The sequence below is a fragment of the Cryptotermes secundus genome, unplaced genomic scaffold, assembly GCF_002891405.2.
Source record: "Cryptotermes secundus unplaced genomic scaffold, Csec_1.0 scaffold1350, whole genome shotgun sequence".
In the NCBI taxonomy this organism is placed as follows: domain Eukaryota; kingdom Metazoa; phylum Arthropoda; class Insecta; order Blattodea; family Kalotermitidae; genus Cryptotermes; species Cryptotermes secundus.
The window spans coordinates 1570638-1593652 of NW_019739242.1; the positions used below are offsets into that span (position 1 = coordinate 1570638).

Below are 23015 nucleotides of genomic sequence, written 5' to 3' on the forward strand. Positions count from 1 at the left end.
AAAGGATTTGAAAAACAGTTCTAACAACGTTAAAGCGATTTGGTGATGAAAAGGCTAACATTTGTGTTATAGCTGATTTTTGAATATGTGTGCTAAAGAAGGTCAGAGTTATTTGGTGGTAAAGGAACCCCTGAAATGAAACCCTTGATATACTGAAACGAAGCCTTTATTCAGTCAGTCCCCGTGCAAGTTTAATGTATTACTTAGGTTTCGTACTAGTGGCCGTTCATTAACGCGTCAAGTAGCATCGCGTAACCTACTGGACCAGAAAAATGAGGCGAGATTTTTTGTAGGACACAACTCCAACTTATGTAGAAGTCGTGACTTAAAATCCAGTTCCGAATTCTTTCAAAATATGGATTTATTGACTCCTTCCCTATTCGCTTTATTAGCCACATATCCTCTGCACATGAAAATTAATAGTAATGTATGCAAGATTTGAGGTTTTCACAGTCTGCTTGTACCGGTTCTCACGGTCTCTTCACTTGCGGATTTTCTTATTTTTTCCTTCTACCCTGAAGATGGAGGCGATACATTCCTCCGAAACGTCGGTTAACACCACATCTACACGGTGCCACATCCCAGAAGACTGCTTTGTTAATAGTAATGTAGTTTTAATAGTGTTCGCAGTCAAACAAATTCTTTTATAATGGAAAGCATCTCTAATTTGCTCTGTTTAAGAGGACTGATATTAGTAGTTTCATCGTAAAAGGCAAATTTATATACGCTGGATTAGAGTTTTTCACGGCGGTGACTATGAAGAGTACGGATTTCCGTGACGTGATGAAATATAGTCCAGTAAAAGTTAACTGTTTTGGAAGAGACTGTGGACCTGTCGTCTGACAGATTACTGATGAATGAAAAGTTAATCTACGTTTCGGAGGATGGTAATTCCTCCACTTTCAGGATCGGAGAATAAGACAGGCATGAAGTCATTAAACAAAGACAGCGATACGTCTGTGCACTTTTACCGGGTTTTTTTCAGATTTCAGATGTTTCTTTCTGTGTAGTTAAGCATTCACTTGGTGCATAGAAGCTTTTCTTTTCGACATCAGTGGGCGTCAAAATTTGATTTTAACAGATACAAAACTATTTTTCAAGAAAGTCGCACATGGTGTTAAAATTTCGGGGAGTAAAATAATGCACAGACACATTATCCTTCGGGTTTTTGCAGAAACTCCGACTGTACGATAGTCTCAAAGGAGGCTGAAAGAAAAGGACAGGGTGAGAGGGTCAGAGCATAAAAACCAACAAGAAACATTATGCTTGTATTGAAGATGAGTAGTTTGTGTTTTATGTAGCACGCTCCTACGTAGTTCAGGCAGCTCAGTGAAGAATATTAAGGGGGGGGGGTTATGCTTGTTTATATACCAAGTAAATCAAGGCAAATCGATTGGTATGCAATTGGGGGGGACCGCAAGTTTTGACCAAAGGGTGGGGGGACCTCGAGAACATGAAGACCAAAGGGAGGAAGAAGGAAAGAAGACACGCCATCTCTGCGCGCTGTGCAGCAGTAGTCTGGTTTCTGGCCTGGCAAGCAAGTTCTTGTACACACAGTCTGCCTAGCAGGCGGGCGACGGCAGACCTGGCTCTACCAGTCGAGGGACGGATGGTGAAGTGAGTGGTTGTGTGTGAACTGCGTAAATGTTGCGTGTGGACGCGGACTGTTGCGGTTCGCAGCAAATCCATAGAGCGTTTCTTCCTCGTAAACTTAGTAAAGGATACAAAAGTTCGTTATACGGATTCTTGTAATAGGTGAAATTTATCAGTAAATATATAATTTTAAACCTCACAATGTTATGAGTACACTTGGGAAGAATAGTGTTTGTACTTTGAACCGTGATATATTTTAGCATGTATTTCTGAGTAAACGGTTATGTTTCATACAGCAGATCTTCTTCATAACATTATGCGGAACATGTTTGAAATGTCTTTTATATACCGGTATGAGGTTTAAACTAAGCGTGACTAACATACAGGTAGTGGCCTAGAAGCAGAATGCTAGCTGGCGCAGAGCCGGCGCCGTCAGAAGTATTTCTCCAGTAGGAGTTCTGGATATTTGTCATGTGTAAGTAATATGCATCATTGTTAAGAGCAGGGTATGTGACTGGGTAGTAATACCTAATTACGATAATTGTTGGCGACGTAATAACGAAGGGACGATGGCCATCGTAATTATGTGATACGTACATTCTGTGAGTAATTCGTGGAAGATTAAGGACTTAAAATGTTGAAGTGGGGTTGGAGGCGAGTTGGTTTCCCACAGTGGATTTCGTTTCTCATCTGTTTTATTATCATCGAAACATGTGAAGTTCTACAAATAACTGCCACTACAACTCACGCATCAACATCCAAACCGGAGCTACGAAGAAGCAGAGGAGAGATTTGGAACACACACACTCGTTTACCAGGTATTTTGAAATTCAAATATATTCACCCCTCAGGACAGGGTGCTTTGTTGTTGATGTTTAATTGTCTCGGTTCAGGAATGTGACATTCATGGCACAGTTTCATCTGGAATGTTTACGTTACTGTTGAAAGACCCAGCACTAAGGCTCTCATTTCTTTCCCTGCGTTACTGCTCTGTGTTGTTTGATGAATAAAGCCGTATCACAGATCTGCGAGTGACAGCGATCAGTTCTGTTGTAGAACGCAGCTAGAAGTTCCAATGCGACGATCGTCAATGACCAGTTTGTTTCAAAGGAACCGTGGAGACTGTTGCAGTAGGGATTGTATGAATCAGCGTTTGCAGATGGAGTCGGAATTGACAGCCAACTTACTGTATTTCCTGAGTCATGTAGGAGAAATGTAATGTGGCCCAACTCCACATTCTGCTGAAAATAGCTTCTCATTACGTAGTAACCTCAACATTAACACTTTAAAGAACATTATTTACGGTGTGTATCGCCTACATTAACAATAAGAAAGTTTTGTTCACATAGTATATTTGTGGGTTTGGGCTTAAATCGATCACATTCAGTACCACCGTTACCTGTAACCTTCACACATAAAGATCAGGGTAGAGAAATATTCGAACGATGGATCGTGGGACTTACATTTTTCAGGAGCAATGGCCTCTTTCTGGGATAGAAATAATTCGACCAGTAAGACAAGAAGCAATGGGATGGACGACGGTTTTCCAGTTTCTCTTTCGCCGCCATGTTCTAACCAACCCTGGGATCAACCCAGCCCTCTTTTCAGTGGACATCGCTTACTGTTATTTCCGGTTAAATAAGCTTGAGCGTAAAGCTGACCACCGCCATTGAGTGCTTGGAGTTTTACCCCCACACCCTTGTACGTCTTAATGGCTTGTCAGGCAGCGATCGTTATTAGCTTTCGTAGGCGTAAGCGTATGTGCCATCGAAGGCGTGAGTTTTCATTTCCTTAAACTGGAACTAACACTGACGACGCGCGAACTTGTGAGGTGTAAGCGAAACCAGAGTCACTTAGGGTACAGAAGTGTTGCACTGTAATAGAGCTTGGAAAAATGCGCACCATTTTGATTGGACAGTATTTTTATAAAATGTAAAATAGCATTGTGGCAGTGATAAAATTTTCTTTCGCTTTTGGTCTGATAGTGATAGGCATGTGACATTATGTATGGAAGCAGATTATGAACATACCTATGTAGTACACATTATGTATGGACTGTCAGTAAGTCAGTAATTACAGACATGGCTTTGATACGAAACTTTGAGCTAATGCCCGACAAAGTTCAACTGATTTTGCAGAATATAATAATTTCTTCATAAAAGTAAAATAAAGTAACAGTAATATAGAACAATGGATATTGTCTGTTCGAGTTATATAGCCTCTTCACAGACCGCAGTCACTTTGTGGCCGTTGCGACGGACTGCATAGGGAACACAGCTTCCAACAGTTCTTCTATTGTTGCTTGCTTAAGCGTGGCTGCCGTCACGTGACGTTTACCAGCCAGTGCCTAGCAACGGTCGTCTCTCCTGATTATACTGTTCTGGCTTTCAACGTACATACCACAATATTTTATAGATTAGAATTTTATGTATGAGGATAGCAAGCTTTGTGAGTCTGCTCGGAGCTGCTTGTTTAAAAAAAAATTTATGTCAGGATGTGTGAAAAATAAGGGATGGTAACACGAGGAGATTGGTAAATGGACGGACGTCACCAATCGATTCTTTTAACGGTACATCACCACCGTAAGCAGAGTTGAGTGCACCAAACGGGACACTTGTTGGTCTGTGTTAGAGAGTAACCAGGCGAGCTGAGAGACACACGTGATACATAGTATTTTAAACACCTCTGCGTGTGGGAAACGTTTACAGAAATATTTCTGATTCACTGGTGCCATATGTGTGAAACAATTTATAACAAAAAACTTGTTAGTATTATCTTCAGTAAATTAATAGCAAGGACAATGAGATGAGGGGAAAAAAATGTACATTTGGAACACCGGTTACTCCAGTGGGGTACACATATAACAACTTCTTCAAAAATCTGCTGTGCTCATTGTGATCAAACACGAAAAGTGATACATAATTAATAATGTCACATGCAGGGTCTATAACTTAAAAAATAATGGATATTACTACTCCCATGTGGAAGAGGGGTCGAATACCTCCACCGCGACCCTGCGAGTTGTAGGAAGCGATGAAAAGGGAAGTCTCGAATCTGAGACAGTAAAATATGGTCGCGGTGGGACTCGGACCCAAGAATGACTGCGCTAGCGAGGGCCAGCACAGGCCCGTCCTCTCGTCACAGAGAGCGCTCTACATCAACAAACCCGCAGCTGACAGTAATAGAACTCTGGTCGTAATTCCCAGATGGGTGCTTTATTCCAAGACAGACTGGCCGACTCATTGTCAAGGATAGTAAGCTTTGTGAGTCTGCTCAGGACTGTTGGTTTAAAAACGTTTTTATATCAGGATATGTGATTGGTAACTGGACTTACGTCACCAGTCGATTCTTTTAACGGTACATCACCACCGTAAGCAGAGTTGAGTGCACCAAACGGGACACTTGTTGGTCTATGTTGAACACTTCTGCCCAGAAGTTTTTAGAGTAACCAGGCGTGCTGAGAGAAGTTCTCGCTTTTACATGGCGTTTCTTGTCCTACAGAGTTTTATGTTTCGCATTCGCAGCACTGGTCGCATCTCCTATAAAAGACAAGGTTTCCTTGTGCTTTTTAATTATCAGACCACGTAGACGTATGGAGGAATGCAGGTAAAACGCCACGTATTCGGTGGAAGGTTAAGGCGAATGGTTAGCTTTACACATTGGCCCCTTTACCTCCGTAGAAAAAGCTACCAGTACCCAAGAATGTTTTCTGCTTACGTCATTTTGACTTATATTTTTAATTCATATTATAATAATAGTAAATGTAGACTTTCTTTTTCCTTCGTACTACAGCCCCAGTGGCCCTAGGCCTACTTTCATGAACTTCTCGGTTCACTTCGGTTCTTCTAGATCTTACACATTCGGTAGGACTCCTTGGGCGGGTGATCAGCTCGTCGCAAGGCCTCTACCTGTACACAAACGCAGAAAAACGCACACACACAAACTAAACATCCATGCCCTGAGTGGGATTCGAACCCACGATCCCGGTTTCCAAGCGAGCGAAGACAGTACATGTCTTAGACCGCTCGGCTACCGTGACCGGCAAATGTAGACTTACCTATAATAATATTTAACCCAGTTATAACTGTATAAGACTGCTAACAATGGATCCATTGTGTAAGCAGTCCGGTGATGTATGTTGACAACATTTTTAATAGACGAAGAAAGCCTTATGATCATATATGGTCGAAACATATAACAAGTATGTTTAGTGAATACATACTGATTTGTTGACGTGGGGCGCCCTGACGAGAGGACAGGTCTGTCGATTACAATTGCTGCAGGTCCTCGCCAGCGCAGCCATTCTTGAGTCCGAGTCCCGCCGGACTAATTCAGAATCGAGACTCACCCAACCTGGAGAGCCAGGTCCCCGTATTTATATCCCCCAGGAACAAAATGGCCCAGTTATACCCCCGGGCACTGGGTTCCCTTTTTGTCGCCTCCTACGACTCGCAGAACTACGGTGCAGGTATTCGAACCCGCCTCCACTCAGGGACTCCGATCTCTAATTATGTCTCTGGCCCTCTCCTCACCCACTTAACTCGATCTCGACAAGTCGAAGACAAAGTTACTTTACGACTGTCGGTTTACTGCCAATCAGTTCTTCTTGGCCCCATCCCCTTTGAGGATTTTTGTTTTTTCAATGAACCCTTGCCGTCAAAGTCCTTATGTTATCCTTACATGAATTTCATTTGCAGCTGCAACAACTTCTTACACCAGTAAACGTCTTGTACGAATGTTTGTGATCATTTAAACACTACAATTTTTCTTCTGCTTGCTAAGTCAAGGGTCAGATCGTCACACAAAGCTTCCATTTTGTGTGTGGCTTTTCGCTGCTTTCGTACAATTTCAGATTTCTTTTGCTACCGCCTTGAATTCTGCAATATTCAAAACAGTTGTCACTTCCACCTTTATCTGAGCATGTAATTCTTATATTTTATTGTGTAACCGTGTAAAACATTTGCCCAATTTATCTCTTTCTCTAACCCTCCCCTCCACACACACACACACACACACACACACACACAACACTTTATTCTTTCGGCTATAACGACAAGTACCGTTGGCTCGCTCTGTCTAAGGTTTTAGTAAGATGACCCCTATCCTACCTTGCTCATAACGAACGCGACTGGCAATGACTTATCCGCAGTGGAAACCTGAACTCTGCATTTTTCAAACACGTTCTTTAAGAGTCTGCATTCCTCTGTGGTTTTTGTTTTCATTTTATTGCAGATAGAGATCAATTTAATTTCTTTCATCTTATCCATCTTGTGCTGAACTCGTGTGGCAGAAATGAGCACTAAAATTTCGTAACGTAAAGCAACATGTAACATAGGCCTAAAGTCTTCTCTACACAAACCTGTCTAAAAGAACGGCATAGATGGATGAATTATTCCTTCGTCGTATTTTTTTTAAACATTCAATTACAGAAATAAAATAATTTATAAGAAACGAAATAATATAAAACGATAAGAACCTCGTATTTAGTTTCGGGCTCTTCTTGCAGACGCAAGCGCTAAATCGTCCTATTTTGTCTGACATCCGCGTACATAATTTTTCACCGTATAATCACAATATCGGAAACGTTTCAGATAAAATTAACAGGTTGTAACTGAGCTGGTTGACGTAGCGGTATCGCTTGAATTCGGGAGGTGTTCGGTTCGTATCTATACCGAGACACAAACCGGATTTTTGCGGTTTTGCTGATTCACTCCAGGCAGATTTCGGGATATTACCTCGATTACGCCGCGACCGTTTTCTTCCAGATCTTTCTAGTTTATTCTTAAATCGTCTTATGATTCGATGTTATATAGTCTACATAGTGACTCTGAACTCCGTGGCCTGTAGTCCGCAAGCGAGCGACCGCCGCTTGGCGGCCAAGTTATTGCCAACTTTAGCGGATAGAGGGTGTCGCGTGGTCAGAGCAACGGATCCCCACCGCCGTTAATCTTGGTTTTCTAGACCTGAGCCGCTATTTCCTTGCAGTAGCTCCTCAGTTATCCTCACGAGGCTGAGTGGACCCCGTTCCAGACCCACCAATTCTTAGAAAATCTGATAGCGTCGGGAATCAAACCTGGGATCTCAGGATCTGTAGGCAAGAACTCCGACCACTAGACCACAGAGGCGGTCTTTAGATAGTGACGTCGAAAAATATCCCGCGAAAATAGGCAGTAATGCGATCCATATTTATGCAGTGCTATAGTTTCCTTTAAGAAAATCGATTTAAAAGAACGATAAAAACACGATTTCAGCTTGATACAAAATAAAGCGGACATGCAGATATGGTCGTACCATTATTGATATATTTTATACATTAATTCTGTTCAAAAAATATGTGTTTACCTACTGCTAGGCAACGATTCTGTAAACACATTCCCGCCACATGCGCACGCGACAATTGCAGTACATGTATTTCTAGGTAACGGACCAGTAAACACATCCTTAGCAATATAAGACAGTGTTTTCTGTGAGGTCCGTACCGAGGGGTTATGAAAGGGCACAGCTGAAGCTACGGAGCAGAGAACAGTAGTAGAGAAGTGAAGAGTCGAATCTTTGGAATTGGAAGCTGCAGAATAGTGGCAAGAAAGGAATTAGACTGTGACAAGAAGACTTCATATGTGATTTGAAGTGACTGTGAGACCGATAAATCCGTAGCCAGGATACGGGTCATGAAGGCTGAGAATCCTAGTGCGTGAGCAACGGTGACTGGAAAGTGTGTAGAATAGCGATAGCGTCTTATTGCCTGTAATCCCGAACTCTGACTGTATAAGGTGCAACAAATCCAATTATCCAATCTAAAACCCGCCTTGTAAGTCACCCCTGCGTGTGACAATAAATACTGGATCTGTGAGGAGATTCTCTGGTGGGTTCTGGAACTGTTGTTGCAGTTTCAGCGATAGCGAAGAAAAAAGGATTAGTGGCAAAGCTACCAAAGTTGGGTGGGGTAACATTTTGGTAGCGTTCGAGGGCATTGTCCAGAAACTGTACCCAGCTTCATGAAGAGTGTAATTTTCTATGAGGTTGATCATGTGTTGGTGAGAATGTGCAAATTCCAGAGAGAATCTTCAAAGAGAATGAGACAGTTGCAGACTGTGTCAGAGGCCTTGGAATGTGGGCTCTTTAAGGCTGCTGTTCAGTAGGGTGCTACAAAAGTTCATACCCTCTCGTACTTTGTGTTCACTGATGAGGGACCGGAAATACAATGCTCTACACCCAGAAGATACTGGAACTATAACAGGAGAGGAAGCAGATGCTGCAAAAACTGTTCTAAAAAAAATGAAATACTTCAGTGGTTTGTAATTATAGTTCCCTTTCTGATGGGATTCTGAGAAACCTTCATGGAACTTTTCCTTGTCTTTCAGAAAACATATCCGACTGTCCCCCTGGAAAACTGGCTTCTCTCCTTTGAAAAGGGGCTTTCCCCTGAAAAACATCCTTGCGGCGCCCATGCCTTCAATAGCTGTTTCAGATCCGTTTTTTTTGTGGTTCGGCTAAAGTGTGTTCATATAATATGACGCATTTTAAGTTACGCCTGCTGAAACCCTGCAGCCCCGCTCTTTATATTATTAAATAAGAAATTTAAATAACCAAGGTTTGAACAGAAAATGACCTCTTTTGTGGTCTAGTGGTCAGAGTTCCTGCCTACAGACCCAGAGGTCCCGGCTTCGATTCCCGGCGCTACCAGATTTTATGAGAAGTAGTGGGTCTGGAACAGGATCCACTCAGCCTCGTGAGGATAATCGAAGAGCTATCCATAGTCTTGTCTCTATCTAAATACCGTCCTTCTTAATTTACAAAACACAACGTTTCGGAGATTGGATTCGGTCTTGGTCTTCAGGTAAAACCTACTCAGTTGTACCCAGTCGATAGATCTAGTTCCTAACCCCGGACGGAGACAGAATCCAGTCTCCGAAACGTTGTGTTTTGGAAAATAAACAGGACGATTTTTAGATACAGACAAGACGATGGATAATGTCCAAAAACATAATATGTGTACCAATGTACCATCGTCACAAACCTTTAGATCTTATTTACTAATTCTGCATATTTGTAAGACAGTTCTTAAAGTCTTATCTTCTTTGTTATTACGACAGCCACACAAACTGCAATCGTTTCATTCGTTAGAAGGCTTCAGAAGTTCGACTTCGTGTATTTCACGGTTCTCGACAAGACAATGAAAAGCTTGATAATCGGGGCAAATACGTAACAGCAAAAATGTATCTTACAAAAAGAGGGAATGTGTCTTTTTCAATTATTGCATGAACTAGTAGCTCCGAATGCTAACATAGACAAAACCTGCAGTAACGGGTGTCAACCGACATTTGAGTCCTAGCCAATGGTCCATCATGTAGCCTAGGACAGTTCTGAGAAAAATCTGGTGACGTGATAGTGGCGAGTGTTGAGGACTACACTTCTGCCACCTTTTACGTCCCAGTAAAAATATCCAGTAGGCGTGCCCCAGAAGCGTTCGGGACCTCTTGCCTATGAAAGAAATCCCTAAAGCTTCTGTCGGGAATCAAGTTGCTGTCATCAAGTCCGAAGCCAACTCACCAGGCAACTAATACGCAAGAATAATCCTTGGTGAACATGAATCAGATTATTCGGATAAGTGACAGCTTATTTGGAAGGACTTATTACTGACATGCTTTTCCTGTATGCGTCCAGCTCTTGTGAGGTTAAAAACCTCTGAAGTAATGGCTTCTGTGGGCGGTGTCCCCGGAAGGAGCCGCCCACTCGCGTTTGTTGTGTGTGAAGTCTGTGTCATGGCTAGCGAATTTTATTGTTTCACAAGCAGTGGTTGAAATTTCCACAAACAAGTGGCAAGATTGACACGAAATGAGATGTAGATGCTGTGAAATACTACAGAACTTCAATACTCTTGTTTCAAGTGAGTTATCCCTGCTTAATTAACCGTAAATATGAAGGCAACAGGTTCATCCGAAACGTTAGTAACCAGCAACCAACCCACATGACCACAATCTAAATGTATATTCAAATCTGCTTGTAAGATCCTCTGTGAGGATCTGCCACGTGAGTTGATTCTTCAGAGTCTCATAAAATTCAAATTAGCTGGACAGCGTATCCAAGAACGTAAAATATACAAAACCATAACTTTACTTGCTATTTTATATGTGCGTGAAGCTGGGCCTTTCTCATTAAGGGAGCTTTCCGGGAAAAGTAATTTAACATAAGACTGAGAAGTGCCATGTTAGATGGGTCCCTTGCCACCACAGAATGTCGCGTCCTCAGGAACGAAGGAAACCACTGGGAAGACTAAGGCGTAGGTGGATGGACAATATTAAAATGGATCCCAGAGAGATAGGATGGATTGGATTGATCTGGCTCAGGATAGGGACCGCTGGAGGGCTCTTGTGAACACGGTAATGAACGTTCGGTTTCCATAAAATGCTGGGAAGTTCTTGAATAGCTGCACAACTGGCAGCTTCTCAAGAAGGGCTCAGCTTCATGAGTAAGTGAGTGAGTAAAGACTGAGGAAGTTACAGGTGGTTGGAGAAAATTGTTTAATGAGGAGTTCCGTAATTTATACTTTTTGCCAAATATTATTACGATGAAAAGATGAAGGATGATGAGATGGGTAGGGCACGTAACACGCATGGAGAGTTGAGCAATGCATGCATTATCCTCGGGGGAAAGATCCCCTGCATAGGAGGCTGAGTGGGCCCCAGGACCGGCCTGGACGATGTGGAGAGGAGAAAAGTCTTTCCTCTACCGGGACACGAACTCTGACCCCTGTCGCTATACCCACTGCGCTGCCCTGACTCAGCTTCAGTGCATTACACGTCGAAACCCGATCAACACGTTAGTCACAGGCCGCGAAACCTAAGAACAATAATTCATGCTCATTATTTGCATGAAACAAACGATTAATGGGGAGGTACCTGTATGTCTTCATCAGCGCGATATGTCGCAGAAGCAGTTAACGGATTGTATGGACACTTTCTCTGTTGTAGGCTATAGGTTAGAGCCCATGAGAGGACAGTTGTGAATGGTGGCTTAGGGAGAATGAGGGAGGATTTTACTTGGTCTGCTGGCTGAAATTGTACTTTGTTTTAACGCCAGTGAAGTGCAGGGTAGTGGGCACGTGACGTGTAGTGAAGCTTTCCTCGTATAAGTTATAGCAGTGATAGTTATGGTTGAGGTCGTCTGGGTTGTGGCATCGTATAGTCCTTTAGGTGGGTACCAGGCTTTTTGGAGGAACATGATACCTCCATCTTCATGGCCAAATTGTGTAAGGTGAGGAATTCTTACCCGTATAACCCAACCAAGGGACGAGGAGCTCAATAACTTGTACTCTTTTCCAAGTATAATTAGAATGATCAAGTCAGGGAGGGTGAGATTGGTAGGCCCTGTAGCACGAACGAGGGAGAAGAATGCATATATTGGTGGGAAAGCCAGAAGCAAAGAGACCACTAGGAAGACCAAGACGTAGGTGGGTGGATAATATTAAGATGGATGTTAGAGAGATAGGGTGGGATGGTACGGACTGGATCGATCTGGCTCAGGATAGGGACAGGTGGAGGACCCTTGTGGATACGGTAATGAAGCTTCGGGTTCCATAAAATGCTGGGAAGTTCTTGAGTACCTGTACAATTGGCGGTTTCTCAAAAAGAGCTCAGCTCCATGAGTGAGTGATAACCCAACCAAGGGAGCCAACATAACAAGATAAATCTGTACTGAAATCAGGAAGTTGTATTTAAAAGCACGAGATAAAAATTAATTATAGACTTCCTGTAGTAAAATCTTTCCATACTCGGTATATGTATAAGAGCAATGGGTGCTTGGCGATCGTTAGATTTTCGCAGTGCAAGACAATGCTTCTGGAACAAGAAGCGTTGTTAAGAGCAGGCAAATAACAAAGAGACCGAGAATAGGAACATATCATGTTAAGTGCTTTCTGTTAAGTTTCCGGTTGGACCCACCATTTGACTCTGTTCTGAATCAATTTGATCTACTTCGCCACAACCTGTCTAGTTTAATACTACCGTGCCCATTATTGTGCTAGTCTTCAAGCTGGACCCTTCAAAGAGATTTCGTCACCGATAATTCTACGTGTGACCCCTGTAATTCTGCCACGCTATCAACCCTGTGAGAACAGCATACGTCACAGAAGTTATCATCACGCAATTTCCTACATTTCCGATTTATCCCAACTTTTTTTGCCCCTACATCAGGGGTCGGGGTAGCTCATTCAGTATAGCAACTGGCTACTGGCTGGACGACCCAGAAGTCGTAGTCGAGTCCCGGTATAGGCGAGAGTTTTTCTTCTCCACATCGTCCAAACCCGGTTCTTGGGTCGATCCAGTGGGCACCGAGGGCTCATCCTCCGGAGGTAAAGCGGCCGTGGCGTGAAGTTTACCTCCAACTAGCACAGATGTTAAGAATACGTTGATCTATACATACTCTCCTTGCATACGCCTTCATGGCGTAGTGCTTAAGCACAGGGACAGGTGTGCTTTGAGTATATACCATCGTTTCGCATGTGCATAGCCTGTAATACATGTGTGAAAGAAGCGTCTAGTTTTATTTCCCTCAGAAGTGAGGAACCCTGCCCCTTTGCCCGTGCCATATGTGCAGTTCCGTACCGACTCGCCTTTGTGGAATGCGGCACGAAATGATGAACCCGAGAAGGGGACAGAAACCAAAGGTAAAGGTAAAACTGACTTAATTACACACCACGCCACGAAGAAGTGCAGAGGATTAGAGGTATTGCTTCAAACATTTTTAACATCGGCATTAGTTGGAAGTGAGTGGTCACCTACAGCCCCAGCCGCTTTACTCCCTGCGGAAGAACTTCCGGTACTCGTTGGATAGAAGGCTGAATGGGCCTTAGAGCCGGTCTAGACGCGGTGGAGAAGAGAAACATCATTTGCACCTGCCACGAATCGAACCTAGTGCTTAATTAAGCACAACAGCATGAAGACTGATCTAACGATAGAAGTATAGCTCCACGCATCCTTAACGTTGACTGACGTGAGTGGTTAGCTTTCCGCCCTGGCCGCTTAACCCGCTGGGAAAGAACACCTGGTACTCATTAGATAGAAGTCTGGGTAGGCCTCAGAGGCACTCTGGACGCAGTGGAGAACAGATAAATCTCTGGCCCTGCCAGGAACCTAACCCAGATTTGCCCATCGTTCTGACTGTAGTATTGTTACTACATTGAATAAGCCGTCGCGGCTAGAATAAATGGAAGATCGAACGCCTTGCCCGTGCGAACGGTGAACCTTACCTACTAATCGTTGTTAATAAGAAGATAATACGCGTTCAGAAAATTTCTCATGTTTTTCAGACGTTGGTTGAACATAGAGCACAAGGACTTCACGCTGCTCCTTTCGCTCGTGCTCCTGCGTGTCACCCGCAAAGAATTCGTGTGTCTAGTGTAACAGAAACATGCATTGCCTTGTGCAACAAATGGTCCCTGGAGTTACGTATAGAATAATTTGTTATAGTTTAGCATAAACATAACATAAAAAAAAGTAAAGCTATCCCTGTACCAGGCCGTGAAGGCCCATAGGGTTGTGAGACGTTGAGGGTCCCACATTATCTAGACAATCGGCTCAAAGATGGCGGTAAGGTTGTCAGACTTACGCGCCGTCAGCGCTTTACTCCCCAGGAAAATTTTTAAATTAATTCATTTCTGTTAGAGGCTGAGTAAACCCCAGGTCCTAGTGTGGCTGGAAGGATTAGGTCAATTGAAAAAAATGCAATAAACATAACATGGAGATAAATAATTTCGACACTGATTGCTGCTGCTAATTGTTAAGCTTTTTATGATACCACGTTGTGATGCCAATGTAAGGGAAGCATTACTTTCAGTTTAGACTCATTCGGCATCCATCTTTGTTTCTATCACTCCTCCCCTTAACTCTGTTCTGTAATAATTAAACAATTATAATCCACTGCTGACTAGTCTTTAAGAAAGAATTCAAGCAAAATGCCCACAGCATTGGTTTGATAAAATTAGAGAGCCTTCAGAGGCTTCAGGGGCTTTTCTGAAACCTTCCTTCGAGAAGAATAAGGATCCTCCTTTTGCTAGCTCCCTCGTCATTAGCGGGCCTCCACGATGTTGCCGCATGCTCCCCGGTAGTGTAACAGTGGCCTAACGTCTTATGTTTTGTTTGATTTGCTAAGTGTAACAAACGCACAGCGGCGGTAAGACAGAAGTGAATTAATGGGAAGGAAAGGAAGGTAGGAAGAAAAAGCGAGGGAGGGTAAGAGAGAGAGAATGACAAGCGGATGTGAGAAAATATGTAAACGGGAAAGTAAATAGCAATAAGTAATGGTAAAAGTAAAGTTATCCCTGTGCTTAGATAATTAAGTACTGTTCCATGAAGACGTATGGGGAAGTGGATGTATACATTCACGCATTCTTGACCTCGGCACTAGTTGGAGGTGAGAAGTTAGCTCCACGCTCCAGTCGCTTTATCCCCGAGGAGAGAGCTCCTGGTACCCATTGGATAGGAGGCTGTGTAGGCCCCAGAACCAGTCTGGACGACGTGGATATGAGAACAATTTTGGGCCTACCGCGACTCAAACTTCGACTCCTTGGCCCCCCCCCCCAATCTGTAGCGCTGCGCAGTCCCGACCTTTGTAATAGATAACAGAAAGAATATGATACGTTTCAGATCTGCGTTTCCCCAGTTTTACATATTGTGATGTTCTCAACCCCTACTGTGTTCTGAAGCGAATTCCAATCCATTTGTCCTATATCTTACTTTGTCGAGTTTTTTTTTCTTATCATTTTTATCATTTTACAGACGGTAGGACTCCTTGGAAGAGTGGTCAGCTCGTCGTAAGGCCCCTGCCTAAACACAGGGCAACACACACACAATAAATATACCAAACATCCATTCCTTATGTGGGATTCGAACCCACGATCCCGGTTTCCGAGCTAGCGAAGACAGTACACATGCCTCAGACCGCTCGGCTACCGTAACCGGCGAATTCCATACAGAATAATCATAATTGAGAATCTGATAGTTGTTCACTTAGTCGAGAAATTCACCACCTTTTATGAAACCCAAAGGTTGATTACCATGCACGTAGGAACACTTCTGGAATAAAATAACCCAGTCCGCATCCACATGTCCGATCTGTCCATTTCCCGTAATGTAGATCGCACGAAAGAATTCATCCACGTCCGAATTACTGCTTAATATTTCATAATAAAAACTCCGCGGCTTTAGTCCGCAAGCGAACTATACTGACCGAGCGACCGCCGCTTGTCGGCGAAGTTAGTGCCAACTTTAGCGGATAGAGGGTGTCGCGTGGTCAGCGCAACGAATTCCCACGGCCGTTAATTTCGGTTTTTTAGAACGGTGCCGCTACTTTTCCATTCAAGTATCTTCTCAGTTATCCTCACGAAGCTGAGTGGATCCTGTTCCAAACCCACTACCTCTCAGAAAATCTGGTAGCGCCGGGAATCGAACCAGGGATCTTTGGATCTGACCACTATACCACAGAGGCGGAATAATATGCTAGATTAATTGAGGTGAGGACTTATTACACCTTTCCTCCCTCACCCCATCCCAACTTTGTCGGCTGTGTGCAGCTGCTTCGAATCAGAATTCTGTAAACTTGGCTTCATTCAAAAAGCGGCACCCCGCATAGTAGCGCCGCCTGGAACAGGTCTGTTTCAGGCGGCGCAACGGTACACATGGCATTGCACACAACATGCATAGCAACAAGAACAGAAATTAGGAGCTGTAGACGCCATACATTGCTTCACAACTTACGGCTAGTTGGAAGCCGACATCATAACAATTAGGTTCATCAAAGTCGTGTATGGCAGTGAGTTTTGTAATGGCGACAAGCGTCTTAAACTAGAGTTAGTAGTAGAGGGACCTTTTTTTTTAGTTCGGCTGTAGTTGCATACTGTATTAAATAAAAGCCTTTCCATGTGTTTATTGATTGATTTTTTTGCTATACATCATTATATGCCAAGTCACGATTTAGAATGAGCTTCGCTGTATGCCAGTCTGTGTACTAACATTTCTCCTATCCCGCATAATGTAGGGGCAGGGAGTGGGGAGAAAATGTACCTTCCCTGCACAGGTAATTATGTTTAGTGCCCACTTGTCCTTTGAGTACCTGAAGTTTAGGCTTCAAAATGTGACCTAATGAGACATTATGAAAGAATGTTGTATGAATCAAGGCCGATCACAGTGGCCGCGCGGTCTCAGCCATGAAATGTCTTCGCGCGCTCGAAAACTTGGATCGTGGCTTCGAATCTCACTCAAGGCATGCATGTCTGCGTGCGTTTATTATGTGTTTGTGTTGTGCTGTGTGTAGGTAACGGCCTTGCGACTGGCTGATCCCCCGTCTAAGGAGTCCTACCGACGGAAAAAGCGGCCAGGGTCCAACAAGGACTGTAGAGCCATTGATAGATAGAAATCAGGAACACACGTAATACAAATGAATTGTAAGACATTTTTTAGAATTATAACCAAAATGTAGCGCCCTTCTGGGGATCCAGGCTCAATTTGAGACAGGGGCCGTCCTACACGATTACCCGCATACACCTCCAGCGCACCTAAAACCAACCATCCACACGACAGAGGCATTCACACCTTCATTATCAATAACTTATATTTTGAAGGTCTTGTTAGTTCGTTTCATGTTACAAAAGTCGCAACAACTTTACAGTCCATTGTTAAGCATGTTTTCGTTACAGCAAGAGGCGCCGAGGACCTGTAAACATTGGTATTAAAAATTGATAAATATGAAATAGATACAAGAAGATCTGGGAAGAAGTGATCGCCTACTTTCCTTTGATACGACACGGACCACATGGAAAACGAAGTTTCCAACAATTCTTCGTTGCAGCGGGAACGTGTTCACAACCAATTGCCAAGCAACGATAGGAGGATACACAGACCCACAGACTCTCGTTTGATATGACACGGACTGTATATAAAACGACGCCACCAACGATTCGTCTATTGTTGAGTGTATTCGTTTGCTAGGGGAACTGTCTAAGGACCCACTGTCTAGCAACGGTACTCGGGGATATACATACAGACATAAAGACTGACGAGAAGGACTGATTTATGAAGTGCGCCGTTGATACGGGCTCAGGTACCGTGATGTACATATAAATTTTCATGAATGAATAGTGGTTTAGGCATTCAAAAGTTGATAGGGGGTATACACAGATATACAGACAGCAAGATGATTTCATAAGCATACGTTTTATTTCTTTTTTTCAAAATAATGTAGGTTAATGAAAATAGGGCGAAAATAAATAAATATTTAATTTAAATTCGGGCTACCTGAACACAGAAGCCCCCCTCCCCCCGACTGAACGTGAAATGGAACTTCTGTGTATTTTTTTGAATGCTTGATTGCGATTTGGCACCCCCAATTTGTCTTGATGTACTTTTATTGCGGGCACAGGTAGGCCCCTCTGCATACTGTCAACAGAGTTAGTTAATAGTGAATATAAGTTGTGTTCCTCGTCACATGTTATTAGGATAATAAACTGAAGTGGGGTGGGGGGAGGGGGATGAGATAAGCGGTATATGTAGCACGCATGCAATAAATGAGCAATCCACACAGGATTTTAGTTGTCAAGCCGGAAGAGAAGAAACACCTAGTGACCTGGTGGTTAATGTGAAAATAGTATTGAAATGGATCTTCGTAAAATAAGTTAGGAGGATTTGGACTGGATTCAACCGCTTCAGGATGGGAACTAGTGGTGGACTCTTAAGAGCTGGGAGAATAGTGGCTAGCTGAACGACTGTTAAGGCGCGTCCACATTACTCGTGCTCATGCTCGCCAGGCTTGTGCTCGTCGGGAGACTCGTCTGTCTTTTACTTGTGCTCGAAAATCTTCGTCCACACTACTTCAGTTGCTCGCCAGGCTTCGGCGCGTAAGGATCCGTATATTTACTCGTAAGGTGTATAGGCTGTAGTCGTATTTTAATTTATTGGCTATAGTTTTTAAATTAAAAATTTGCTTGTCTCGTGTCTTGTCATATCGTCCACATTACTCGCGAGCATAGCGAGTCAAACGAGCTCGTTTATTTTTGTAATGATCCTGTTTAGAAAGCTTATATGGTTTAATTGTAGCCTCACGGCTGAAGTAGAAGCTACACTGAAATTGTAAGCTACAAAACGAAACTTTCTTGATGAATGTTAATGTAGGTCTTTAGTAACTTATCTCCACTGAGCAGAGTCAAGCAAATAGTCACTCGGCTGCTCAAAATTCGTGTTTTTTTTCAGAACCTGAAATTTGATTACCGTATTCACAAGACTGGCACTGAACCGTATCAACAGTCATATGAATCCAATTCGCATTATCCCATTCTGTTATGCAGGGCCTGATGCATATGGCGTTTTATTTTTTTTTCTTAACTCCCACAGATGGTTTATGGTGTGTTTGGTTTATATATCCTGCCTAGTGTTTGTTATGGTGTCAGGAGATACACACTAGCTCTATCGACTGGGCCCGACTGAGTGGGAATTTTACCTGAGGATAGAGGCAGAGTCCATCTCCGGAACGCTGAATAGAAGTAAGACGATGACTAGTGTCCAGAAAGTCCACAGTTTATTAATAAGCCATCGTCACGAACATTTAGATCTTACGTAGGATTGTTGTAGTTGTTACTCAGTTTGAAAACAGTTACCATCTGCTCTTCTAGAACGCTGGCGATTATTATATGAAAAACAGTCTGTCAGCTGGAGAAGGGAACATGTCTTCGGTTCAGCCACAAGGCATGTTTGTACGATCTCCGAATTAGCCAGCTGAATTATTTTGTTTTTATTCTGTATGCGCTCTATTATTTGGAGTGAAGAACACAAATGCCATGTGTTTTAAAGCGAATTTTTCAGTAATTTACATAGTTCAGCTAGGATTAGGCTTGTACTAAAATATAGGAGGTTGTGATACACTGAGTGTGTAGATGGGACCAAAACAATGATTGCATACAGAAATTTCGTTTGGAAGTTGTTAGAAAATCGATAAGGAGATGGGAGAATAATTAAGACGGACGTTTGGGAAATATGTTGTGGGGTGGGAGATGAATGGAATTAGCTGAGGATTGTATCCATTGGTAGGATCTGTTAAGTTTGAATCGTTGAATTCTGCTACCACAGTGTTAGTTGATGTGAAAGGCGAGATATGGCTTAGTCCAGTTTTCCACCCAATCTGGTGGAAGTTAATAGCAAGACAGTGGAGTGGAGTCGGACCTACTCCAACCCTCCCTTAGGCCGAATTCCCTTAAAATAACAGCGGTATGCTTGTTAACCGAGCCCCAGACTTTCCAAAAAGTTTATCCACAAAGGGAAATGGGGAGGGAGAAGACTCAGCGTGCACACACTTGGGATCAATCAACGTGTTAATAGTACACCGGACCTACAGAACGCAACGGTCGCTTAGGTAACATTCATAAGATTCCTGTTTTGTATTCGGGAGGTTCCAGTTTAAATCTCGGTCAGCTGCACTGACAGTTCTGTCGCGATTTTCCTCAGTTCCTCTATGCAAATTCCGGGATAATAACTCACTTTAGGCCGCTGCCGTTTCTTTGTACGGCTCTTTGCAATTCATTATTCACTAATCACCTTATTGGCACGGTGTGCTTGGATGTTACGCCTTGTGTTCTCTTAGGTGCCAAAGGATCGGAGGAGCTTTCTGTCTCCTATCCTACCCAGGAAATGGAGACAGGAGGTTCGTCCGAACCCCCTGGCTTCACGTTCCAAAACACTGTTAATTTTAATATTAACTGCCGTGAGAATCTCAGATCTGAATTGTCCTACCATTCGTAGCTGTATAGGTCGAGCTACTGACAGCGTCATTAAATAAAACATATATATGTAAACATTCCATACCGTGTACGTGATGTCGTAGTCGGTATAGCGACTGCTTACGGGCTGGACGACTGAGGGGTCGGAGTTCGAGTTCGGTATGGTCAAGAATTTTCTCTTCTCCACGTCGTCCAGACCGGCTCTGGGATCCACCCAGCCTCCTATCCAATGGGTACCGGGGTTTCTTTCCCAGGGGGTAACACGACCGGGGCGTAAAGTTGACCACAAACCTTCAGCTAGTGCCGAGGTCAATAAAATGTGGACCGATATATGCACTTCCCCATACGCCTTCATAGCGTAGTGCTTAATTAGTTAACCATAGGGACAACTTTACCTTTTACCGTGTATGTTGGGAAATACTAGCAGGTAGATTACGCTGATTGAAATTGTCATGGGGTTCATTCAGTAGACAGATGTAACTGACTCGGGCTTGCTTCACATAACGAATTCTGTAGTATCAGTGTTGAAGTTTCGTGAAGTTCCTAGGTGTGTTAGCAGAGTGTGGGCTGTTTTGCAACGAAGGCGCTGTAGGTCAGGTTCAGGCTGAACGGAAGGGAGTTCATCCAGTGTGCATTCTCTTCTTCTTCCCTTCAAGACGTTCCTGAGTGGGTGGAGGAATTTCCTCTGAAGACACCCAGCATTCATTTGCTCTCTCCCCCTCTCTTGAGACGGTTCCTTAACAGGCGAAGGTATATTTTTGTGGAACACGCCTTCTCTCTTAGGTTTTACTGCTGGAATTGTAATGACTGATCTGAGAGCGATGTAGGCTAGTTCATAATGTCTCGTGGTTACCATCATGTAGGGCGTATAGTACGGTCTTTGTTAAGCTGGTGGATGCCCAGTCGCAGCATAGCTATGCTTTCTCGCATTTGGTAAGATAAAGCTATCCCTGTAAGAGACCGTGGAGACCCATAGGGTTGTGAGACGTTGAGGCCCCCACATTTTCTGTACAGTCGGCTCACAGATGGCGGCAAGGTTGTCAGCTTTACGCACCTGCCGCCCTTTACACCCCAGGAAGATACCTGGTCCTCATTTCTATTGGAGGATGGGTCGACCCCAGGGCCGTAGTGCTGCTGGAAGGATTAGATCAATTGAAAATTCCAGTGACCTCATTAGAATGGTTACATTCTATAGCTGACCACTCGCCTGTAACTAGCGCAGAAGTCAAGAATAACTGGATCCATACATCTACTCCCCCATACGTCTTCTTGGCTTGCTTAATTAGATAAGCACAGAAATAACTTTACCTTTCTTACTTCGAAATTCTTCAGTGTATATGATGAGGCTTGCAAAACAACACACACACACAAAAAAGAACAAACTCCGTGGTTTTAGTTTGCAAGCGAATTATACCGACCGAGAGACCGCCGCTTGTCGGCGAAGTTAGTACCAACTTTTTAGTGGATAGAGGGTGTCGCGTGGTCAGCGCAACGGATCCCCACGACCGTTAATTTCGATTTTCTAGACCGGAGCCGCTATTTCCTTGAGGCTGACCACGCTTCGGAGTGGCGTATTAGCACGCCTTTCCTACACGCTTGTAAGTTATTTTGCAATGTAAACACTGGAATGTGTGAAACATATTAAACGTCTGGGGTCGAGTTTTCACGTGATAATTTTAGTCGCTGTACAAAGATGGAACGGCTGTTACATATGTGCAGTGCTGTTGCTGAAGTGATGAGAGAAGCGATTGGTGTATCAAGAACACTGTCGGATGAACTTTTATCTAACAACTCACAAGATTATAAACAAATGTTGCGAATCACACCAGAAAATTTATTGTATTGCATTGTATTATTCTCCGATATCTTAAGCAACAGTTTTCCCGAGATTTCGGCAACGTTCCCGCACGGGGTGCACCACAGAACTGACACTCACGCCGGGTTCAGGCGAAAAAATCAAACGCGGTTTGATTATTTGGCACGCCTGGCTGAAAGAAGCGTGGAGACTGGCAGGCGTGCGTTCACGCCTACGCATTCACGGCTGTTTTGTTTACACGAGCCGTGACCACGGCCGAACTACTTTCACGCCTGTTATTAGACGTGGCACCACGCTAATGTAAACACCGCTTACAGGCTTTTATCCGATACCGGGGTGCAACTAGCCTTCTATCCACTGAGTAACGGGAGTTCCACCCCTGGAGATAAAGCGGCCGGAGAATGAATCCGATCCTTAAAAATATTCTGCCATCAACAATAAAACTATCCCTCTAAGAGGCCGTGATGGTCCATAAGGTTGTGAGACGTCGAGACTCCCACAATTTCTGCTAGACATTCGGCTCACAGATGGCTGTAAGTTTGTCAGCCTTACCTTTTTTTTACCTGCCATCAACAATACAAACATTGCAGTCCCACTAAAATCTGAAGTTGGAAAAACGCTAGACATAATATTATAAACAATAGAACATACTGTCACGTGTTATTGACTAGACATGGGGTTTGGATTAATAATTGGATATACTGAACACTTATAACTCGTAACTACAGGTAGCTATAACATTTTCACAGATCTACACGTTTTACAAATCACTGTACTGCAGCACATAAATTCGTCTAGCTTTATCAGCCTTTGCCAGGTAACGGCTCCCAGCAATGTAGATTTCTC

The 23015-nt window shown here is 43.4% G+C and overlaps 1 protein-coding gene across 2 annotated transcripts in view; it reads left to right on the forward strand.

Annotated features, from left to right (window-relative positions):
• LOC111871871 overlaps positions 1-23015 on the forward strand; it is a 214501-nt gene that overhangs the window by 169509 nt on the left and 21977 nt on the right. The window contains exon 1 of one of the 2 annotated variants that reach the window (XM_023865253.2): positions 1544-2411. The exons of the other annotated variant lie outside the window; for it this stretch is intronic. Within the exon in view, the coding sequence (XP_023721021.1) occupies positions 2228-2411 (184 nt within the window). The 5' untranslated portion in view covers positions 1544-2227. Of the gene's footprint in view, positions 1-1543; positions 2412-23015 lie in introns of those variants that run through there. 2 annotated transcript variants of the gene reach the window in all.